The sequence below is a fragment of the Capsicum annuum genome, chromosome 11, assembly GCF_002878395.1.
Source record: "Capsicum annuum cultivar UCD-10X-F1 chromosome 11, UCD10Xv1.1, whole genome shotgun sequence".
NCBI lineage: Eukaryota > Viridiplantae > Streptophyta > Magnoliopsida > Solanales > Solanaceae > Capsicum > Capsicum annuum.
In genome coordinates, this window is record NC_061121.1 from 196,700,860 (window position 1) to 196,724,609 (window position 23,750).

The 23,750-nt window shown below is 37.8% G+C and overlaps 1 protein-coding gene across 4 annotated transcripts in view; it reads left to right on the top strand.

Moving 5' to 3' along the window:
• Positions 1-3,020: 3,020 nt before the first annotated feature.
• LOC107853580 (xanthine dehydrogenase 1) overlaps positions 3,021-23,750 on the top strand; it is a 36,220-nt gene continuing 15,490 nt past the window's right edge. Inside the window, exon 1 of one of the 4 annotated variants that reach the window (XM_047399182.1) lies at positions 3,021-3,344. In XM_047399182.1, coding sequence (XP_047255138.1) covers positions 3,209-3,344 — 136 coding nt within the window. In that variant the 5' untranslated portion in view covers positions 3,021-3,208. The remainder of the gene's footprint in view (positions 3,345-23,750) is intronic. The other 3 variants (XM_047399185.1, XM_047399183.1, XM_047399184.1) reach the window with 3 other exon arrangements.

Consider the following 23,750-nt stretch of genomic DNA (forward strand, 5'->3'; position numbering starts at 1 on the left):
GGTAAGTGAAATTATGATTTTTATTCGTATTTGTCATTTGGGTACACTGCTGTTTTTCCAACAATAGATAAAACCCCGATCATGAATTAAACATAAGTGTCCACAATTTAAACAGATCAATCATTCAGTGCATCAGATGAGTAGTCTGTTGCATCAGAAGATTTATCTGTTGCATTAGACTGTTTATCTGTTGCATCAAACTTATCATTTGTTGCATCACACTATTTATCTATTGCACCAGACTTATTATCTGTTGCATCAGACTGTTTATCTGTTGCACCAGACTAATTATTTGTTGCAACGGATGATTAATCTATTTGGAACAACACAAATCAGCCCCTGCCATAAACCCAATAGATAAACAATATGTTTCAACTCTTGCTATTGCTACTGGATTCAAAATTATTCCTTATGTCCAATTACCCGTCCCAAATTTTCTAATTTGATTTCTCATTTTACTTGTCATTTTCATTAATCAAGAAAAGATTAAAAAAAAGCCTATGTTTTACCCTTTGCATTAATCACTTTTTCTTCAAATTAAAATGGAAACATTATTTATAAAATTTTGATTGAATAGCAAACAATGGTTATTTCAAACACGTCTACTGCCCCACCAATTGATCAGTGGGTTATGGTAAACTAAACATGTTATTAATTATTTTTCTTAATCAATGTGGCATCTCAATTTGGGACAGGTAATTAAAATAGAAGAAAAATATTATAAATCACAATAATTAATAATTTAAATTATTTTTAAAATACAATTGACTATCAATGTCACAAAAATTTGAATAGAGAGAGTAGCATATATTATTTAAAAATTACACAAAAATATTATAGGTTACAATATTAACAACTTAAAATATCTAAAAACATATTAAAAGGATGATTGATTGTCTAAATTCAATTTATGTCGAAAAAATTGAAACAAAAAAACGTATATTGAACTCATGCTAGATTCCGGATGTTAGGATGTATATGCAATCCATCTTTTTTTTTTCAACTTTTGTTTAAATATATCAAAATTGAAAAATGCAAGTTCCAATACAGTACATCAAACAGTGTATAAGAAATAATCTTAGTATGAATAATACAAATATTACTAATACAAGTATTATTAGTACTAACATTATTAATACATTCTATCAGCATTGTTTTTGTACACTCTAACAAACGACTCCACGTTTTAATGGAAGGAACACATACAAAAAGAAAAGTTTAATAAAATATCTACATAAGTATGTTTTATCGTGTTCTCAAAGTCAAATAATTTAAATTAATATGAAAGATGGTAACTTATAATTTTTTATTTTATATAATTTCTGAAACACTTAAAATTTGAATTTAAAATATTAATTTAGTTTAACTTCAAATAATAAGTTGACAAATAAAAGAGAAAGAGAAAATGAAAGCAAATGATGTCTATGACGGCTTAGTAAGGGAATACAATGTGGGTTATTAATTGCAATCCACATGTGATGTAATATGCAATGACTAGACAACTTTTTATCTTTTTCAACAATTATTCTCTATTTGATACAATAAATGTCAAGTCTTATGTATCAATTTTAATCTTAAATTTTCTAATTAATGTAGCAAATCTCGATCACATGATTAAAGATATAAACTTTTAAATGCATCGAATTTTGTTGTTTATATGAGTAAGTTATACATAATTATCTTTTAAGACTTGACTCCTTGAAAAATACTACCACATAGTTAATATGTTTTGTGTATTCATGTTTTATAATTCATAATTCGAATTAATATTAATTTAATTTACGATATACAATAAAAATAACTTAACGTTGGGCCCGTGCTGACACGGGCCTTGCCCCTCTAGTATATACTAGATATCGAAGGACCGTGCCAATATATGTTATTTTTTAGTCTCAATTTATATGATACAAATAAAATTTTGATAATTAATTATCTTTTAAATATTTTTTTAAGATGTTTTAAGTTGTTAGCTATTGTAATTTATAATAGTTTTTTGACATTATAATTTACTATTTTAAATTGTTAGCCATTATAATTTATAATACTCTCCTTGTCCAAAGTTTTGTAGCATTAATAGTCTATTATATTTTGAGAATAATTTAAGTTTTTAATTACTGAAATTTATAGTACTTTTTTTTCTATTTCAATTTAAGTGACACTGATATAATTTTGAGAGTCAATCAAATATCACGATTGAAGTTCCCGAAGTAGACATGTATTAAATGACTCATAATAACTTATTAGAAGTGATACAATAAAATTACTATAAAAAATAGTTGTCAAAAAAATTTAAGCGGGTCTCATATAAGATGTTAAGTTGATTGAAAATATCAATAATTAATTTATATTTTTTTATTAAATATTTTTTAATATTTAATTGAATTAGAATAATTAATTAGGGATAAAATAGTAAAATTACGGTTGAAACAACTGAATCAAACATGTCATAAATGTCTATTTTACTTTTTTTTTTAATCAAATATTATTAATTTTTTAATACGTAAATGACATATAATAATCAATTAGGAAATAACTTATTAGAAGTGGTATAACAAAATTAATAAAAAATAGTTGTGAAAAAAATTTAAACAGGCTTTATATAAGATGTCAAATTAATTTAAAACTTTAATAGTTCGTTTATCATTTTTTTTGTTTATTTTATCTGTTTTATTAAATATATTTTTTTAATAATTAAATGACTTATAGTAATTGATTAGGGATGAAATAATAACATTACGGTTGAAGCAACTGAAGTAGATATGTCATAAATGTGTATTTTATTTTTTGTTAAATATTATTTATTTTTAACACTTAAAATGACATATAATAAATAATTAGCGGTGATATAGTAAAATTGCGGCTTAATACTTAAATAATCCATAATAATTAATTAGAAATGAAATAATAAAATTATGATTGAAGCAAATATGTTATAAATATCTATTTTATATTTTTGTTAAATATTATTAATGTTTTAATATCTAATAATAATAATTAATTAAGGATAATATGATAAAATTACGGAGAAACAGACATGAGTACCGCCACCGTCTTCCGAGCCTCTTCTCTATAATATTAGAATATCTATATATTAGAATATATCTATAGGCTAGAGTAGAAACCGACTCTGATTTCCACAAAATCCCTCCTCTTTATTACGTCAAAGCCAAACAATTTTTCATTGTTTCATTTTTTACTTTCGGGAAAGATGGGTTCTTTGATGAATGAGAATGAAACGGTAAGGATAGAAGATGAGTCAAAGGAAGCAATAACATACGTTAATGGAGTTCGTCGAGTTTTGCCCGATGGCTTAGCCCATTTGACACTTCTTGAATATCTCAGAGGTTAGTTTTTCAGTTTATTTTTGCGTGTTACGCGGATTTAATTATTCTGGGATTATAATTTCTAAACTAATTTATCCCCCACCTGGGTGATGGAATTAAAAATAATTCCAAGCTGGATGAAATAAGGTGGAATATCCCCCGATTAATCCTGGAATAAGATTCATATGACGTGCCAGTATAAACTAATTTTAGGATAAATTTATACTATCTATTAAATGCAGTATAAACTTTATCCCAGGCTTATCAAATGTTATCCTGCGTGCCAAACGACCCCCAGGCTGGTTTGATACGAGAGAGAAAATGCAGAATTATTTTATATTGTATTTGATTTGCTATATTAATTAGTTTTGGGATTATTTTCCTATCATTTGTCCGACGATCGCGAGATATGTCATCCATATATACGGTTGTGAATTAGGATAACTCATCTCATGGATATTCGAATTCATGGAATAACTTTGTCTATCTCGTCCGCCGTGCTAAACAACCTTTTAGAAGGTTAAATGAACAAGGGAAGAAATGGATACGGAACTAAGCTAGTGTTTGGTCATAGATTTTGGATTAGATTTTAAAAATTTATATATAAATAACTGTTTGACCGTAAATTTGATCAAATTTTGAAAAATCTGATCTTCAGAGCCGGTTTTCGCGAGAAATTTCACTTTCATTCACAATACTTTAATTTTTTGGTAAAGGAAATGCATGTCCAGATACAACATCAAGTTTCAAAAATCACTACTTCAAAAATTTAAATTATTACGTTGTAAGTTTCAAACTTCAAAATCTATGGCCAAGCAGTAGCGAACTAAGTTCGGTATGTGATTAAGCTTCTACTTGTGTGGAGCTTTATTCCTGTTTTGTTTCTCTGGTATATATTCATTTGGGTAATGTTTATTAGTATAAATCTAAATGCTGAAAGGACTCTGCTTTCTCCAGCTATGTTTGATCTGTGGATTTCATAAGTTAGTATATTTTTGGGTTTCTTAACATTACTCCGTGCTTTCTCCAGTTTGGTGGTTTGAACATAGTTGAATGTTGTACGTTGTCCCATTACATGCATCTACATATATCAGTGATTTGTGAATGCAGGTTCAGTAAATATTCACGGTTTTACTGTTTGTAAATTCTTTGATGGTCAACTCTTTGCCGCACAGTCCTCTCTTGTTCAAATGCACGGTCTTCATTCTTTGGTTGATCTCTTTAACTCTCAGAATTTCATAAAAATGGATGCATTCATCTTAGTACATTTCTAATTTGTTGGCTTAGGAAGAGAAGGAAGAAAAGAACTATAGCGTTAAAGGGTGAATGTGGATAATGAAAGAGTAACAGGAGAATGTCATCAGGGGGTTTAACTTCTTTAGTTACCCACTGAACTGAGGATTTAGTAAAAGAGAAATTAACAAAAAGGAGAGTTTTCTACCTTTACACTAATTCAACAACAACATATTCAGTATATTCCCATAAAGTGGGGTTTGGGGAGGGTAAAGTGTAATAATGGATAATTACTAGGCACCTAGTTGTTGTAGAGTTCTTATAGTTGTTGTAACTTTAAGTCTATCCTTGTTGATATAGGTCTTGTATATAGTCTTGTACAGATTCTTTAAATAGCGATCATTCAATTAATAACCGACGATATTTTCCCATCTTCTACTTTCTATCTCTTTATGGTATCAGAGAATATCTAAACTCTCTAAACTCCTACGAGTTGATCCTTTTTTTTTTCTGCTTCCTCACACAAATGGTAAGATTTTTGTGACCAATGCTGATGGAATCAACAATGCCATCACTATTGTTCAATTCAATCCAGTTACCCAACTGCCCGTTAAATTAATGGGCAGTCACAATTTCTCCTTGTGGAAAGCTCAAGCTTCAATGCTTATGCGTGGTCACAATCTTTATGGGCATCTCGATGGCTCCATCCCTACCTCTACTCGCACCATCTCTCAGAACAATCAAGATGTTGATAATCCTGAGTTCGTTTCTTGGTATCACCAAGATCAGCTAATTCAAAATGCTATATTGGCCTCTGTTGATCCTACGCTTGCCCCCACTGTTGCTATTGCAGTCTCCGCCAAAGTTGTCTGGGATGCTTTGCATACTGCATATGCGAACAGATCTCAAACAAGAATTTTCAGCTTGTGAGATCGATTGGCCCGCCTCACTAAAGATTCTCGTCTAGTCACAGATTATCTTCATCAAGTTCGATCACTTTGTGATGAACTTGCAACTGCTGGTGCACCAGTGCCTAACCCGGAACTCATTGTGAAAATCCTCAGTGGACTCAGAACTGAATTTCGAGAATTTGCTGATGCCATTCGTGCCCGTAATTCTACTATTTCATATAAAGAGCTTTACGAAAAGCTTCTAGATCATGAGTTTTTCCTCAAACATGAGGAAGACAAGAAGCCGCTATCAACTCCTATTGCTGCTGTTGTATCACAAAAGACAAGCTCAATGCCTTCTCGTCAGGGCAATAATAATTACTCCAGCAACCGCCGTCCAGGTATGAACCCTCCTGCCAACAATCAATAATACCAAGCACAACGCCCACGGAGAAACAACCAGCAGTAGCCTTTCGACATAAACCTTCATTGCCAACTATGTGATCGCGCAGGTCATTCCGCTAAAGTCTGTAGATTGCATTCACATAACCATCTGCAAGTCCGGGCAAACTTTGATGCTCGTTTTCCTTCTCAATAGACCCCTTGGATCGTGGACAGTAGAGCCACCCATCATATTGCATCTGATGCTCAAAGCCTAGCCACTGTACATGACTACCACGACACCGAAGAGATAACTATAGGCAATGGTAACACCATTCCAATATCCCATACCGGTAGCGCTAACATAAGTGCATGTAATCATCATTTCAACCTTCTCAATACTGCTCCCCTGTCATTTAAAATAATCTTATTTCTGTTTTTAAGTTTTGTCGTGATAATCATTCCTCTATTGAATTTTTTCCTTTCCATTATCTTGTGAAGGATCTGAGTATGGGGGCGTCTCTAGTTCGGGGGCAGAATAAAGATGGACTGTATGAGTGGCCACCAGACTGTACACATCTTTCTCCTAAATGCAATGTGGCTGTTCCAATTCACTTGTGGCATCGGCGTTTAGGCCATCCTAATTGCCGCGTTTTAGATACTATGTTGAATCAGTTTTCCCTTCCCGTTTCGAATCCTAAAGCTAGCTCCATTTGTAATTCTTGTTATTCAAATAAAATGCACAGGTTGACTTTCTCAGAAAATTCATTAAGAAGTAATAAGCCCTTGCAAATCCTTTATAGCGATTTGTGGGGTCCATCTCCAGTTTTGTCAACTGATAAGAAAAGATATTATGTGTTATTTGTTGATTAATTTTCAAAATACATGTGGTTGTTCACTTTAAAATCAAAAAATGAAACTTTGGAAGTTTTCCAAAATCTTCATCCATTGCTTGAACGCAAATTCAACACCAAAATTCAATCTTTTTACACTGATGGTGGTGGCGAATTTCAGAGTCTACAATCGTATCTCAAAACACATGGCATAGAGCACTTAGTGTCACCCTCATATATTCTACATAGAGTTGCTCTAGTCGAAAGATGACACCGACATGTTATTGAAACTGCTAGAACCTTGTTGCACCAAGCGTCTTTACCCTCACACTTTTGGAGGTTTGCCTGTCAACAAGCTGTTTATCTTATAAATAAAATAGGCTAACTACACCGAATCTTCAGCATAAGAGCCCCTTTGAAATTTTATTTCAAACTATGCCCAAGTATGACTCCGTTAAAGTATTTGGTTGCTTGTGTTATCCATGGCTCAAACCATATGCCAAAAACAAACTCGAGCCTTGTTCGACACGATGTGTTTATTTAGGATTTTCGAATAAACATTACTCCACCAGTGTTTTGATCCTTTAACTTTCAAAATATATTTATCTCGTGATGTTTTATTTTTAGAAAATCAGTTTCCATTCGAAAATATTTTTTCTCATTTGAAAAATACAAAATAAAAATGTGTCTTGGGAGATTTGTTCTACTGAACAGCAGCCACAGGATAATACTCAATATTCAAATACTTCTTATGAGCTTCACGCTCACATTGTGCAGCTGCTTGTGGACACGCACTCTCCTATCTCCTCTGCCCCAACAGGTACTACCGTCGCAGGTAATTCAATTTCTCCCTCATCTGCTACTTCTTCTCCAGCATCTCCACTTCCCCCTTCCCTCACCATACAAAATTCAGTTTCCAGCCGCAATTCACCGCAACCAAATGTTTCGGCCTCACCAGTTCATTCTTCTCCCCATTTACATACGCATCCGCAATCCACAATAATCACTTACCAGCGTCGAAATAAGTCTATTGGTCCTTTGACCCAGAACCCTGTGGTACAACCCTCTTCCTCGTCACTTGTCCTACCTCCTGTGGCCTCACAACCTTCTCTTATTACCCTTCGCTCTACATCAACACCCACTCATAACATGATTACTCGATCTAAGACCAATAGCCTTAAGCCTAAGCAATTTCACACTATTGTTCAAACCACTTCTTCCCTAACTAGAACCTTTAAGCAAGCTCAACAAGTCCCACATTGGCGTGAAGCTATGAAAAATGGATTTGATGCCTTAGTTCGGAACCGGACATGGGAGCTGGTACCATGTGATCCTTTGAAAAATTTGGTGGATTGTAAGTGGCTTTTTCGGGTTAAATATCATCCTGATGGTTCTGTTGACAGGTTCAAAGCTCACTTGGTTGTCAAAGGATTTACACAACGACCTAGCATTGACTTCCAATGCACTTTCAGCCCTGTGGTAAAGACAACAACTTTTCGAATAGTTCTAGCGATTGCAACACAACAAAGCTGGCCCATTCGTCAACTTGATATCAATAATGCCTTCCTGCAAGGTCGTCTTGATGAGGAAGTCTATATGCGCCAACCACCTGGATTCGAATCTTCTGCACATTAGACGCATGTTTGCAAGCTGCAAAAAGCTATTTATGGACCCAAACAGGCCCCTAGGGCCTGTGTACACTGAACTAAAAAATTATTTGCTTACTTTGGGGTTTATTAAGTCCCAATCTGATTCTTCATTGTTCATCCTACATAATTTTGAGTTTATTGCTTATGTCCTAGTATATGTTGATGACATAACTGTTATTGGTAATCAAATTCGTGGTGTTCAAAGCATTATTGATAATCTTGCAACCCGATTCTCACTGAAGGATCTTGGTCCACTTCATTATTTCCTTGGTGTTGCTTATCCTGGTGGTCTTTTGTTGTCTCAACAGAAGTACATTACTGATTTTTTGCAGGAAGTTAATATGCAAAATTGCAAAGGTGTTCCAACACCAATTGCTTCTACTGTAACTTTCCCCGAGTACGCGGAAAATTTTATAGTTGATGGCTCTCTTTATAGGCAGATCATCGGTAAACTTCATTACCTTTCTTTTACATGTCTGGACATAGCATTTGCTGTCAGCAAACTCTCACAGTCCATGCACCAGCCTTTCATATCTCATTAGATAGCCATGAAACGTCTCCTTCGGTATCTACACCAAACATCCTCGTTTGGCCTCCGGATTGCTGGAGATCTTTTTGATCGAACCTCTACCACAGGTTATGTTGTTTACCTTGGCAGCTCTCCGATATCATGGTCCTCTAAAAAGCAAAGATCCGTCTCCCGTTCCTCCACAGAAGCAGAATATCGGGGTGTTGCAGCTACTGTTTCTGAGACCAATTGGCTAACAAGTTTACTCCATGAGCTTTGGTTTTGTATCTCAGACATTCCTCAGATATTTTGTGACAATGTTAGCACCACCTACATTTGTGCAAACCCGATGTTCCATAGTCGGATGAAGCATATTGCTATTGATTTTCATTTTGTTCGTGAACAAGTTCAAAACAAGGATATCGCAGTTCAACACCTTCACTCGGCTGATCAAGTGGCAGATATACTGACCAAACCACTTCCAAGAGTCTTTTTTGTCGAGTGTTTTTCCAAGTTGGGTGTAGTTGACACCACCAACTTGCGGGGGCGTAATAACGGATAATTATTAGACACCTAGTTATTGTAGAGTTCTTATAGTTGTTGTAACTTCAAGTCTATCCTTGTTGATATAGGTTTTGTATATAGTCTTGTACAAATTAATTAAATAGCGGTCATTCAATTAATAACAGACGATATTTTCCCATGTTCTACTCTCTATCTCTGTAAAGTGTATGCAGTCCATACCACCACCTCAGAGGCGAGGTAGAGAGGCTGTTTCTGAAAGACTCTCGGCTCAAGACAAAAGTATTCTAGAAAAGAACAAGATAGAATATTCTAAAGAAGGACATAATATAAGAACAAGAAAAAATAAGTAGAAATAAACAATAGATAATAACAAAAAAACCAAAAAATAAGTCTACCACAAAGTAGTACCACACTGTACCTCCCTAAAACAACAAACATCACCAAAACTTATGACAACTAGCACGGATAACAAGGCAAAACACACCTACCTATTAGTAGAGATGCACTCCTACTTACTAGCCTTCTACCTTAATTTGCCTCCTCCACATTTTCCTATTTAGGGTCATGTCCTCAGTAAGCTATAACTGCTCCATGCCACGTTTAATCACCTCCCTCCAAGATTTCTTTGGTCTACCTTTGCCAGGCCTGAATCCATCCATAGCCAACCTTTTCACCTTCACACCGGGGCATCGGGGCACTTTCCTCTCACATGCCTAAATTATTTCAACCTCGCTTCCCGTATCCTGTCTTTTGCCGAAGCCAACCCCACTTTATCACGGATAACCTTATTTCGGATCCTATTTCTCCTAGTAAACCCTTATATCCATCACAACATCATCTCTACCACCTTCAGCTTTTAGATGTGAGAGTCAAGATGCGAGTTCTTGACTGACCAACACTCCGCCTTATACAACATAGCTGGTCTAAGCTTTACACAAGTTCAATGGGGAGAATAACTGATATGAGAACAAAATTGGAAACACCACACACACACCAAAATCAGTCCACAAGTTCAAGAAAATCGAGGACCTTTTTGGTGACCAACTCTCGGATTCAACGAACAACTAACAAACGAGATGAACAAAGGTGTTCAGTTTAACATACCAAAACAGCCAACCCAAACTAAGTTACAATACAAGATGATGAATAAGATAACAATAACAACAATGTTGGCCAACAACACCACAAAGCCGAGAGTAGACAACAAGAACAAACACGACAAGATAGTGAGAAAGATTATTACAAGATTAAGAACCAAGTGTACTTTCAACACTAACCCCTAATGAATGTAACAATCAACACCGCACTCTTACGGTGACCGCCAGGGTAATCGACTTACCTCAAGATCTACCGTTTCAGAGCAAGGGTCAACACTAGATTTTCCAAGCCCTACACTAAGGTGGCTTTTCCAAGCCCTAACTAAGAACTACACTAAGGTGTTTTACTCTTAAGAGAGAGGAGTTTCAATGTTTCATACATTCATCATTCATAAACTAAAGAGATAAGACCTAAAAGAGACTATATATAGCCTTATTACATAATGAGTAGCAAAATGACTCCAATGCCCTTAATGAAGGAGGGGCGGCCATGGAGTGTCAAATGGACAAGGCTAAGTTACCAAAATGCCCTTAAGGCTAAGTGACCAAAAATGCCCTTAATAAAGGGAACCAAAACCGTGAACCATCAAATAAGGTCCAAACACGTGAGTCCTCAAGTCTTCAAGGCTCCAAGCAATCTTTCACACATGGGTTTGTTTGTTGTCATGTTCAAAACGACCCCTCCAAGTATGATCTCGTGCCCTCCATGCGACCAAAGCTTGATTCTTCACATAGTGACTTTGAATGATGTCATCGAAAGCTAAGGCGGCCATTTGACTTGTATCATCCTCCCCTTCTTGAAAAGGACTCGACCTCGAATCCGTACCTTGCAAAACTAGAGAAAGGACAAACAAGCGCAACATCCTCATGGCATGAGGGTTAGGGTTAGCACAATAATAAACATCATCACGCCAAGGTGGTACATACTTGAAGTATAACCAAGCATCCTTTGAAGGGGATATTAAAAACGCAAGGAAAGATGTACAAAGGATTTGGTTATGGGTTTATATTTTGCTTGTCATGTAGACCAAACAACAAGTTGGGTGCACCAACATCACCATTTCTATGTTTGGCATCGGGGTGAAACGGGAAGAGTGGCCATAGACACGGGTATAGACAACACTCCTTTTTCTCGTGGTTTCCACCCAAACTAAACGGTATACTTCTACAATAGCATACACATCATCCAAAGCAAATAGAGAGTAGAGAAAGGTATCACTCAAGTTGACTTTTATTAAGGTGCCCTCATGTGGGTACTCACTACTAGTTTCTCACGCATCACCATGAGTACTCTCAACAATAAAGTCACACAAAGTAGAAGGAGTAGTTTCCAAGACTACACATTCCTTACCCTTAAGAGTACTCTCATCTTCCAAGAAGAGATTTCCATCTTTAGGAGGAATGTTGTCACACCATAGTGGGTTAGCATATAGGCTATAGCCTCCAAGGTAAGCTATACAATATTTTTCACCACTAGGCTCATTAGGAGTGTATATCATTTTCAAACAAGACATTATACCTAAAGAGTGCATGATCCAACCCACGGGCAGATTTGGAACAAGCAAGTTCCTTACTCTCTAAGAGATCAATATCAAGTTTCAAAGCGGTTTCAAGCACAAATTTTCCCAAGAATAGCTCTCGGGTTCACTCCCATTTTGTTGACCAACATTTTCAAGTACTTCACTTACTTGAGTTCCATTAATCACATCACACACATACTCAAGTGGAGGACAATTTTCACAAATAAGTTGATCAACACCAATTACACAAGATGATGTACTTTCGTTCAACATATAGGCTTCAACACTAGGTGGGCATAAATTGATCTTACAAAAAGAGTCAATTTGATCATCAATAGGATCAACTAGTGTATCCATACTCACAACATGTACATCATCAACAAGAGGCAAAAAATCATTAGACTCGCAAGTAAGCTACTACTCACACTCAATGGGCTACTAGCCACACAATCATCATTCATATGCACAAAAGTGTAAGAGTTACCTTGAAGTTCTTGAGTAGACTCTCCTTTGCCATAATGTGAAGGTCCTCCACAAGCTTGGGCAGCATCTTCGCTTCGGCATTGCTCTCCTTCGCTTGCCATGTCGGTACCTACACAAATGTCCTTAGAAATAGAAAGACAAACAATGTTAGCTCGGTTTGGTGGCAATTCCCTCACTTCGCTCCACGCAACCTCTGGTTTTTCCGCTCTCGAATTACCACCTTGCACACCCTTACTCCTCCCAATCTTTTGTCTCTCATCATCATTCGGATTGGAGTAGGTAAACACTTCTCTTTGGGGCCCGGGCAGAATGTTGTACGTCACTGTAATACCCCGCAATTTTCCTAGCTTAAATTCGTTCCTAGAATGTTAAGGGATAGCTTCCCAAATCAAATACTATTTATTTCGTGTGGAATTCCTTAGATTTCGACTTTCCATTGCGTAGGAAATTAAATTAGCTTTCCAACGATATAAGATTCGCATAAATTCGATAATCGGGTAAGAAGTTATGACTATTTTAAGTTCCAGTCGTAAAACACTGCTATTTCGGTCAATAGCGCGTCGCATAGCAGGTTTAAATGACGATTGTCAATTTTCAGTGGCCCTCCGCGATATTGGCGCGTCACGGAGAGGGCCAAATTTCCAATTGTCCCATTCCAGTGGCCCTCCGTGATATTGGCGCATTGCGGAGGGTCAATTTTTCGTTTTTCAATTTCCAGAGGTCCAGCGCGATAATGGTGCGTCGCGCCGTGTGCCAAAATGGCATTCCAAAGGGGCACCGCGATGTCTCCGCATTGCGGAGTCTACCCATTTTCCATTCATCGATTTCCAGTGAGCCACCGCGATAGTGGCGCGTCGCGGTGGCCACCCAGATCAGGAAAATGTACGTTTTCCAGTTTCGTATAAAAGTTTAAAAGGGGTATTTTGGTCAATCCCCAGGGCCCTAATTCGTCCAAAACACCTCATTAATCATATACTAAGGCACTTTATGCTTATTTTATCACCCTTCTCTAAAAAGCAAACCCTAGTTCATCAAACTTCCTCCCCAAGAAATCCAACATTTCTCCATTAATCCTCCAAGACAATTCAAGATTGAGAATTCCCAATTCAAGAACTTTAAGAAGTCATCTCCAAAACATCAATAAAGATTCAAATTTCAAGTTCTAGCATCTAGATCATCAACAAGGTATATGAGGTTTGAACAAGGATAATTCTTTCATCCTTGTGCCCAAAACTTTATTTTAATTACAAATTTACTGCAACTTATATGATTTTTCATGAAATTCAAGTTAGGGTTTATACCCATTATCATTATTTGCAAGATTATGAGATTTCTCATGATTTAGAAGTTGAATTACATGATTATATTTATATTTCCATGCCTATTGTTGAAATTTTCAGATTTTATGATGAATTATAAGTGTTTAAATTATCAAGCATTAATTTTTAGATGTTTTAACATGAGATTGTTGCATGGGTCATTATGCCCTAATTAAGATTTCTATTTCAAGATTATTTGTGCTATAAAAGCACCCTCAGATAAGATTATTCTCAGATTACTGATAAAGATTTGACCTTTTGGTCTTAAGCTAAGATAATGAATCCACTTTGTTCAGATAATTTGAGATTTAAAGAAAGAAAAGCATAATTGGTTTTCTTGTAAACCCTTGTGCTAGTTTTGAAGTGGATTTCTTAGGATTTTGAGCATAAGAATAGGAGTAGTATTTAGCACCGAGATGGGTAGGTTACTACGGTTTCATACCCCAGAACTACGTGCCAACGTAGGTTTCAGATTATTCCCACTTCTACGTGGATGACTCAGATTGTGATCACATTAGATAGAAGTTCTATTCCGATGGCAAGGGTAGAACAACCCTACCTAACAGGGGCCAGTCGTGGGACTCCATGGATGCTCACATGGTGTATGTCGGTTAGAAGAACCTCCTAAAAGATGTCCCCTACTCTTAAAACAGCTTAATGATTTGAAGCCTTAAGATATGTAGAATAAGTTTTCAAACTTCACTTAGCCTATGTGATTGGAGAAATAGAACAAAAATATAGATTTCAGAACTAAGTGTGATGACTCACAATATTTAGATTACATATTTTATTATTCATGATTTTACTTTCGGATTTCGGATTACCCAAGCCCAAGTGAGTCATTTACATTTAGCATGCATGATTTTATAAACTATGATGATATTGTTACTTATTGCATGCACCCCCATATACTCAGTACATCCTCAAAGTACTGATTCGCATATATGTCTATGTGCTACATTGTCTCATAATGTTGGTTTAGGTGTTCAGTCTCAGCAGCGTGAGTGATCTTCGAGCATCTCTTCTCCATTCCTGCAGTTGGTGAGTCCTCATAGTTCGGGATGTTCACATTTTCAGTTTATTAGTATATGTTCCATCATTCATTTCAGACAGTTGAGTCAGCTGGGGCATGTCCCAGTGACTCTCTAGATTCAGATAGTAGAGGCTTGTTAGACTACCAGATTTAGTATTTAGATTTTTATTTTAGTACACAGAGTTTCAGCATTTGCTTTATCAGACTTCTGAGATTAGTATAATTCAGATATATCCAGATGATTCAGACAGTTTTCCGCACATATTATGATTTTTCATTTATATTTTCCCTTATTTCGAGGTTTAGATTAGAAAAGGCAGCTAGGGTTAGCTCAGGACTACTTATAGTTCAGAGCACTGTGTGGTGTCCCGGGAACTAGATTTTGGGACGTTACAAACTTGGTATCAGAACCTAAGGCTTAGAGAGTCCTAGGGAGTCAGACAAGCCGCGTTACATAGAGTCTTGATCATCGATGTGAAGCGCGCCACATCTATGAGCAAGAGGCTATGGAGCGTTTTAGGAAATCATCTCTTTTTTCATGATCTATCGTGCTTTCATTGTCTTTATCTGCTTCTAACTCGTACTTTTACGTGACAGAAAATGCCTCCTCGTCGAGCTAACGCCCGTAGAAACGATAACTAGCCACCTTAGCCCGCAGATCCTTTGAATGAGAATGTGTCACATGTAGAGTTTCGGACTGCCTTTCAGGCGCTAGCCCAAGCTTTGACAACTAATGTTTAGGGCAACCGGCAGGCTGCAGTCCTACCTCAGCAGGATGGGGACATAGCTGCAGCCAGAATTTGAGATTTCTTGAGGATGAATCCGCTAGAATTCTATGGGTCAAAGGCAGGTGAGGACCCACAGTTGTATCTAGATGAGGCGAAAAAGATCACCTGAATTATGTATGTTTCTAAAAAAGAGTGTAGAATTGGCATCCTATAGGTTGAAGGATGTTGCGTATGATTGGGTGGTGATGTAGAAGAAAAGTAGAGGGGAGAATGCAACTCCTATGACTTGGTAGATATTTCAGGATGCGTTCTTAGACAAGTTCTTCCCACGTGAGATGAGGGAAGCTAAGATAGAAGAGTTCATGAACCTGAGGCAAGACTCAATGATTGTGAAGGAGTATTGCCTCAAGTTCAACCAGTTGTCTAAGTATGCCTCTGATCAGATGGCTGGCCCTAGGTCAAGCATGAGTAAGTTTGTGATCGATGTGTCTGGGTTGGTAGTTAAGGAGTGTAGGACTGCTATGCTCATCGGAGACATGGATCTTCCTAGATTGATGATTTACACTCAGTAGGTTGAGGCAGAAAAGGGAAGGAAAGAGAGAGCAAATAAAAGGGTTAGAACAGGCTTGGTCAGAGTAGGTCTGGAGGAGGAAATCGTTCATAGTTTTAGAATCGTTCATCTATGCCTTCACCTTCTTCAGCCAGTGCTCCTGCACCTAGAAATAGGCAGGAACAGTGGGTAAGTCTTCTATGTCCATATCTTAGAATAATGTGAGTGGGAAGCCTAATCATCCCCAATGTGCTAAGTGTGGTAAGAATCATGGAGGTGAATGTTTGTGGGGTCAGAAAGGTTCTTATGGTTTTGGCCAGCTGGGTCATGGAATCAAAGAGTGCCCGCATGCTAGACGGGGGAATAGAGATGTTTGTCCTCAGACTCAGGCTAATAGGGCACCAGCTCCTTTAGGTCTCCCAGTTCCTCCTCAGGGCGCATCATCTAGTACCGGTGGCAGTCAGCGCCAGAATCGATTTTATGCTTTACCATCTCGTCAGGAGCAGGAGGATTCACCCGATGTTGTGACTGGTATGCTTCGTGTATTTCATTTTGATGTTTGTGTTATTAGACCCTGGGTCGAGTTTCTCTTATGTGACCCTGTTAGTTTGTTGTAAATTTTGAGATAAGTTCTAAAAAGATCCCTGAACCCTTCTTGGTGTCTACTCTAGTAGGTGAGTCAGTTGTTGCCAAACAGATTTATAAAATGTGTCCTATCACTGTCTTTCAGAAAGTCATGTTAGCAGACCTGATAGAGTTAGACATGGTTGATTTTGATCTTATTTTGGGTATGGATTGGCTTCATTCCTGTTATGCTTCTATAGATTGTTGCACCCGAGTGGTGAAGTTTCAGTTTCCAGATGAGCTAGTCTTTGAGTGGTTAGGTAATTCAGTGTCTCCCAAGAGTCATTTCATATCTTATCTTAAGGCCAGAAAGTTGATATCCAAAGGTTGCATTTACCATCTAGTTCGAGTTAAAGACACTAAGTCTGAGACTCCAACAATTCAGTCGGTCCGAGTGGTCAATGGGTTTCGTGATGTTTTTCCATAAGATCTCCTAGGGGTACCTCTCGATAGGAAAATAGAATTCGGTATTGACCTTCTCCTAGATACTCAGTCTATTTCTATACCTCCTTATCGTATGGCTCCCGCAGAGCTTAAGGAGCTGAAGGAGCGACTCAAAGATCTTCTAGATAAAAGCTTCATAAGGTCTAGTGATTCTCCATGGGGTGCTCCCGTCCTATTCGTGCGAAAGAAAAATGGTTCTTTGCGCATGTGCATCGACTATCGTTAGTTGAATAAAGTTACAGTCAAGAACAAATATCCTCTTCCTAGAATTGATGACCTGTTTGATCAATTGCAAGGTGCAGGTTATTTCTCAAAGATAGACTTTAGATCCGGCTATCATCAGCTTTAAGTAAGGGAATGTGATATTCCAAAGACAGCTTTCAGAACCTGTTATGGTCATTTTGAGTTTCTAGTCATGTCTTTCGAGCTAACCAATACCCCAACAGCTTCCATGGACCTTATGAATCGAGTGTTCAAACAGTATCTAGACATGTTTGTCATAGTATTCATAGATGACATCCTTGTGTACTCCCGTAGTAAGGATGACCATGTAGATATCTTAAAGTTGTCTTGCAAACTCTTAGAGATCATCGATTGTTCGCCAAATTCAGCAAGTAATTTTGGCTAAGATTAGTAGCCTTTCTCGATCATATTGCCGATGTCATTAAAGTAGATCCCCAAAAGACAGAAGTCGTACGGAATTGGCCTAGACCTATCTCTCCGTCAGACATTAGGAGTTTCTTGGGTCTAGCTAGTTATTACTGCCGTTTTGCTGAAGGTTTCTCTTCTATCGCGTCTCCTATGTCTAGATTGACCCAAAAGAAAGTTAAGTTCCTGTGGTCAGATTCTTGCGAGAAGAGTTTTCAGGAGTTGAAGACTCGACTTACTTCAGCCCTAGTTCTAGCATTACCTGATGCTACAGACGACTTTGTTGTTTATTGCGATGCCTCTAGAGTTGGTTTGAGTTAGTGTGTTGATGTAGAGAGGTAAGGTCATAGCCTATGTCTTTAGACAGTTGAAGCCTCGTGAAAAGAATTACCCAACCCATGATCTTGAATTAGTTGCTGTGGTGTTTGCTTTGAAAATCTGGAGACATTATCTGTATGGTGTACATGTTGATGTGTTCATGGAACACAAAAGCTTGCAGTATGTGTTTACTCAGAGGGAGTTGAATCTCCGCCAGAGAAGGTAGTTGGAGTTGTTGAAGGACTACGATATGAGTGTGTTGTATCATCCGAGCAAGGCCAATTTAGTGGCAGACGCCCTTAGTAGGTTAACTATGGGCAGTGTTGCTCATGTGGAGAATGATAAGAAAGAATAAGCTCGAGAAGTTCATCGTTTGGCTAGATTAGGTGTTAGGTTGGTTGATTCTGCTGAAGGGAATGTTTGGGTTCAGAGTAATTCCGAATCTTCCTTGGTTTCGGAAGTAAAGGAGAAGCAAGATATGGATTCTAGTTTGGTCTAACTAAAAGAGTCAGTTAAAGACCAAAGGGTAGAGGTTTTCTCCCAAGGGGGAGATGGCGTGTTGAGATATCAAAATAGATTGTGTGTGCCTTGTGTGGATGAGTTGAGACAGAGAATTATGGCCGAAGCGCATGGTGCGCGTTATTCTATTCATCCAGGTACTACCAAGATGTACCGCGACTTGCGGGAAATCTATTGTTGGAGTGGTACGAAGAGAGATATAGCAGAGTTCGTAGCGAAGTGTGCAACTTGTCAACAGGTTAAGGTAGAACACCAAAGACCTGGTGGTACGTTGCAAGAGTTTGGTATCCCCACTTGGAAGTGGGAGGAGGTGAACATGGATTTTGTGACTGGTTTACCCCATTCGCGTCGTTATCATGATTCGATTTGGGTTATTGTAGACAGATTGACTAAGTCAGCTCATTTCCTGCCAGTTCATATGTCCTATACAACTGAGGATTATGCTAAGTTGTATATCCGAGAGTTAGTCAGATTGTATGGAGTTCCCTTGTCTATCATCTCGGATAGGGGTACTCAGTTTACTTCCCAGTTTTGGAGAGCTTTTCAGAAGGGTCTTGGTACCCAAGTCCATCTTAGTTCAGCTTTCCACCCTCAGACAGATGGTCAAGCAGAGAGGACCATCCAAACTCTAGAAGATATGTTGAGGGCATGTGCTCTTGATTTCAAGGGTAGTTGGGATAAGCATTTGCCATTGATTGAGTTCGCGTATAGTAACAGTTATCATTCTAGCATTCAGATGGTCCCGTTTAAGGCTCTTTATGGGAGAAGATGTGGATCACCCATAGGTTGGTTTGAAGTGGGTGAGGCCGCTTTGCTTGGGCTTGACGCAGTGTTTGAAGCTATGGAGAAAGTTAAGTTGATTAGAGAAAGATTGAAAACAGCCCAGAGTCGTGAGAAATCCTATGCAGATGTGAGAAGAAGAGACCTCTTGAGTTTGAGGTCGGTGATTCAGTGTATCTAAAAATTTCACTCATGAAAGGGGTTGAAGAGATTTGGCAAAAAGGGGAAGCTTAGTACCCAGTATGTCGGCCCTTTCAGCATTTTGAGTCGTGTTGGGAAAGTAGCTTATGAGCTTGAGTTGCCCGCAGATTTGTCAGCCGTTCATCCTGTGTTTCACGTCTCTATGCTTAAGAAAGTATCGATGACTCTACTGTTGTAGTTCCTTTAGAAAGCTCAGATGTTCAGAACAGCCTTTCTTACGAAGAGATTCCAGTTGAGATCTTAGATCATCAGATCCGTAGACTAAGGAACAAAGAAGTTCCCTTGGTCAAAGTTCTTTGGCGGAATCAGTGTTTTGAGGGCACTACTTGGGAAGCAGAAGCAGATATGCGAGCCAAGTACCCTCACCTTTTCTCCGCAAACTCAGATGTAGCCGAAGGTAACACTTTTCCTTGATTCAATTCTCGTCTACTCATATATTCAGCTATATAGTTGTCCTCATGTAAGTTCATGCACTCATAGATTACTTAGAAGCTCAGAATGATTTTGATTCAGACTCGTAGTTTATTTCAGTTGTGCATGCTACCTTATATTCTTAGATTCCTCATAAATTTTAGCTTAACTAGCCACATTCGAGGACGAATGTTTCCAACGGGGAGATATTGTAATACCCCGCGATTTTCCTAGCTTAAATTCGTCCCTAGAATGTTAAGGGATAGCTTCCCAAATCAAATACTATTTATTCTGTGTGAAATTCCTTAAATTTCTACTTTCCATTGCGTAGGAAATTGAATTAGCTTTCCAACGATATAAGATTCGCATAAATCCGATAATCGGGTAAGAAGTTATATGGCTATTTTAAGTTCCAGCCGTAAAACACCGTCATTTCGGTCAATAGCGCGTCGCGTAGCAGGTTTAAATGACAATTGTCAATTTCCAGTGGCCCTCCGCGATATTGGCGCGTCGCGGAGAAAGCCAAATTTCCAATTGTCCCATTCCAGTGGCCCTCCATGATATTGGCGCATTGCGGAGAGGGTCAATTTCCCGTTTGTCAATTTCCAGAGGTCCAACGCGATAATGGCGCGTCGCGCCGTGTGCCAAAATGGCATTCCAAAGGGGCACCGCGATGTCTCCACATCGCAGAGTGTCCATTTTTCATTCGTCGATTTCCAGTGAGCCATCGCGATAGTGGCGCGGCACGGTGGCCACCCAGATTGGGAAAATATACGTTTTCCAGTTTTGTAAAAGTTTAAAGGAGGTATTTTGGTCAATCCCCAGGGCTCCAATCCGTCCAAAACACCTCATTAATCATATGCTAAGACACTTTATGCTTATTTCATCACTTTTCTCTAAAAAGCAAACCCTAGTTCATCAAACTTCCTCCCCAAGAAATCCAAAATTTCTCCATTAATCCTCCGAGGTAATTCAAGATTGAGAATTCCCAATTCAAGAACTTTCATAAGTCATCTCCAAAACATCAATAAAGATCCAAGATTCAAGTTCTAGCATCTAGATCATCCAACAAGGTATGTGGGGTTTGAACAAGGATAGTTCTTTCATCCTTGTGCCCAAAACTTTATTTTAATTACAAATTTGCTGCAACTTATATGATTTTCCATAAAATTCAAGTTATGGTTTATACCCATTATCATTATTTGCCAGATTATGAGATTTCTCATGATTTAGAAGTTGAATTACATGATTATATTTATATTTCCATGCATATTGTTGAAATTTTTAGATTTTTTGATGAATTATAAGTGTTTACATCATCAAGCATGAATTTTTAGATGTTTTAACATGAGATTGTTGCATGGGTCAAGTACTACGTGCCAACGTAGGATTCAGATTATTCCCACTTCTACGTGGATGACTCAGATTGTGATCACATTAGATAGAAGTTCTATTCCGATGGCAAGGGTAGAACAGCGCTACCTAACGGGGGCTAGTCGTGGGACACTATGGATGCTCACATGGTTTATGTTGGTTAGAAGAACCTCCCGAAAGATGTCTCCTACTCTTAAAGTAGCTTAATGATTTGAAGCCTTAAGATATACCGAATAAGTTTTCAAACTTCACTTAGCTTATGTGATTTGAGAAATAGAACAAAAATATAGATTTCAGAACTAAGTGTGATGACTCACAATATTTAGATTACATGTTTTATTATTCATGATTTTACTTTCGGATTTCAGATTACCCAAGCCCAAGTGAGTCATTTACATTTAGCATGTATGATTTTATAAACTGTGATGATATTGTTACTTATTGCATGCACCCTATATACTCAGTACATTCTCAAAGTACTGATCCACATATATGTCTATTTGCTACATTGAGGTGCTCAGTCTCAGCAGCGTGAGTGATCTTCGAGCATCTCTTCTACATTCCTGCAGTTGGAGAGTCCTCATAGTTTGGGGACTTAGACACTTTCAGTTTATTATTATATGTTCCATCATTCATTTCAGACAGTTGAGTCAGCTGGGGCATGTCCCAGTGGCTATCTAGATTCAGATAGTAGAGGCTTGTCAGTCTACCAGATTTAGTATTCAGATTTCTATTTTAGTACACAGGGTTTTAGCATTTGCTTTGTCAGACTTTTAAGATTAGTATGATTCAGATAGTTTTTCACATATATTATGATTTTTCATTTATATTTTCCCCAATTTTGAGGTTCAGATTTAGAAAAGGTAGCCAGGGTTAGCTTAGGCCTACTTGTAGTTCAAAGCACCGTGTGGCGTCTCGAGAACTAGATTTCGGGGCGTTATAGTCCCGAGGAGATTTCCGCATCGGTCTATTACAATATTAGGCCAATTTTGCACATTTGGAACTTTATGTTGTGCAAACCAATCGGCACCTAAGCATACAGGACCGTATGTCAAGGGAAGAATATCTCACCACACCCCCTCTTGTTATTTAAATTGGGAGAAGACAACTTTGACCTTCTCGGTAACCTTAAACCCGTCCAAGAATTATGGAACAAGTAAAGGCTCTCGAAACAACCCCAAGTAGTCAACCATGGATGAAAGGATGTAGTTTCTATAGTACCTATCATTTAACACAACGAGGCATCCCGGTATCCCACAATTGGTCACCTTTTCGGAGTGTATATTCCTTCTCGGATCAACATTGTAAGGCACATGATTACCCGTCGGTTTTGGAGATGCATATCCTCTTCTTCTCGTGGGACAACCTCTACTATAGCTAGGATAACCATTCACACCATGTCGATCTTGATTAGAAGTACAACAAGGTGAAGAAAATGAATTTTCACACTCTTCACGTGTACTCTCATAAGCTTTGCGAATGAAAGGGTTATACCTAACACCAAATCTAGGTTTGGAGTGGGAAGTGTACTCATCACATGCCCCAACGTCATCATAAGAACCATCACGAGGTCCTACATCTCCAAATTTACCATAAGCACTAGGTACTTTATTCCCCTCATTTTCTTCCCTAAAATCGTGTCCCTCAAATCTCCCCAAGTTTTGATCATGACTATTTTCATAGCCTCCGCAATCTCCCTCAACTTCGTAGCCACAAAATCCCTCACTACAATCATAGTCTCCCATGTTGTAGTCACAATAATCTCCAGCTATCGAAGACATGTTCCCCTTATATCACCTTTGTACCTACACAATGAACAAACAAGATTAGTAGTAAAAGCTCCCCACCAACACTCGTATACACTTACCGCTGTGATTCTCACAATTGGAGCGGCGAATATTGAAAGTTGCTTATAGTCCGGTAGTCAATAGGATGTCAATTTTACTTGGCGTCTGGAATGGATTCTTGTTTGATCAACTCAAGACACAAAAACAAAATTTACTTATGAACTTGAAACAAAGAAGTTACTACGAGTTCAAAACGAGAAAAGGCACAAAAATAATGCTAACACGAGAACGTACTCAAAAACTAATTTACAACTTAGTAGGTATTTACTAGTTGCCAATTAGTGTAAGAGTCAACAAAGTTGAAACCAATGGAACAAAGAAAAGAAACTAGGAATTCCAATTCTTGAGCTTATGATGATGTGGCACTTGACTATTGGTCGTTGGAATGTTGTTGAAGTTGAAAAAATTTTGTTTCAAGAATTTAGTTGTTTACTTTCACATTTGGAAGAAGAAGTTTCGGCTAAGGTCTAGGCAAACAAGGTCTTAGACTCCTTTTTCAAGATTCAAAAAGT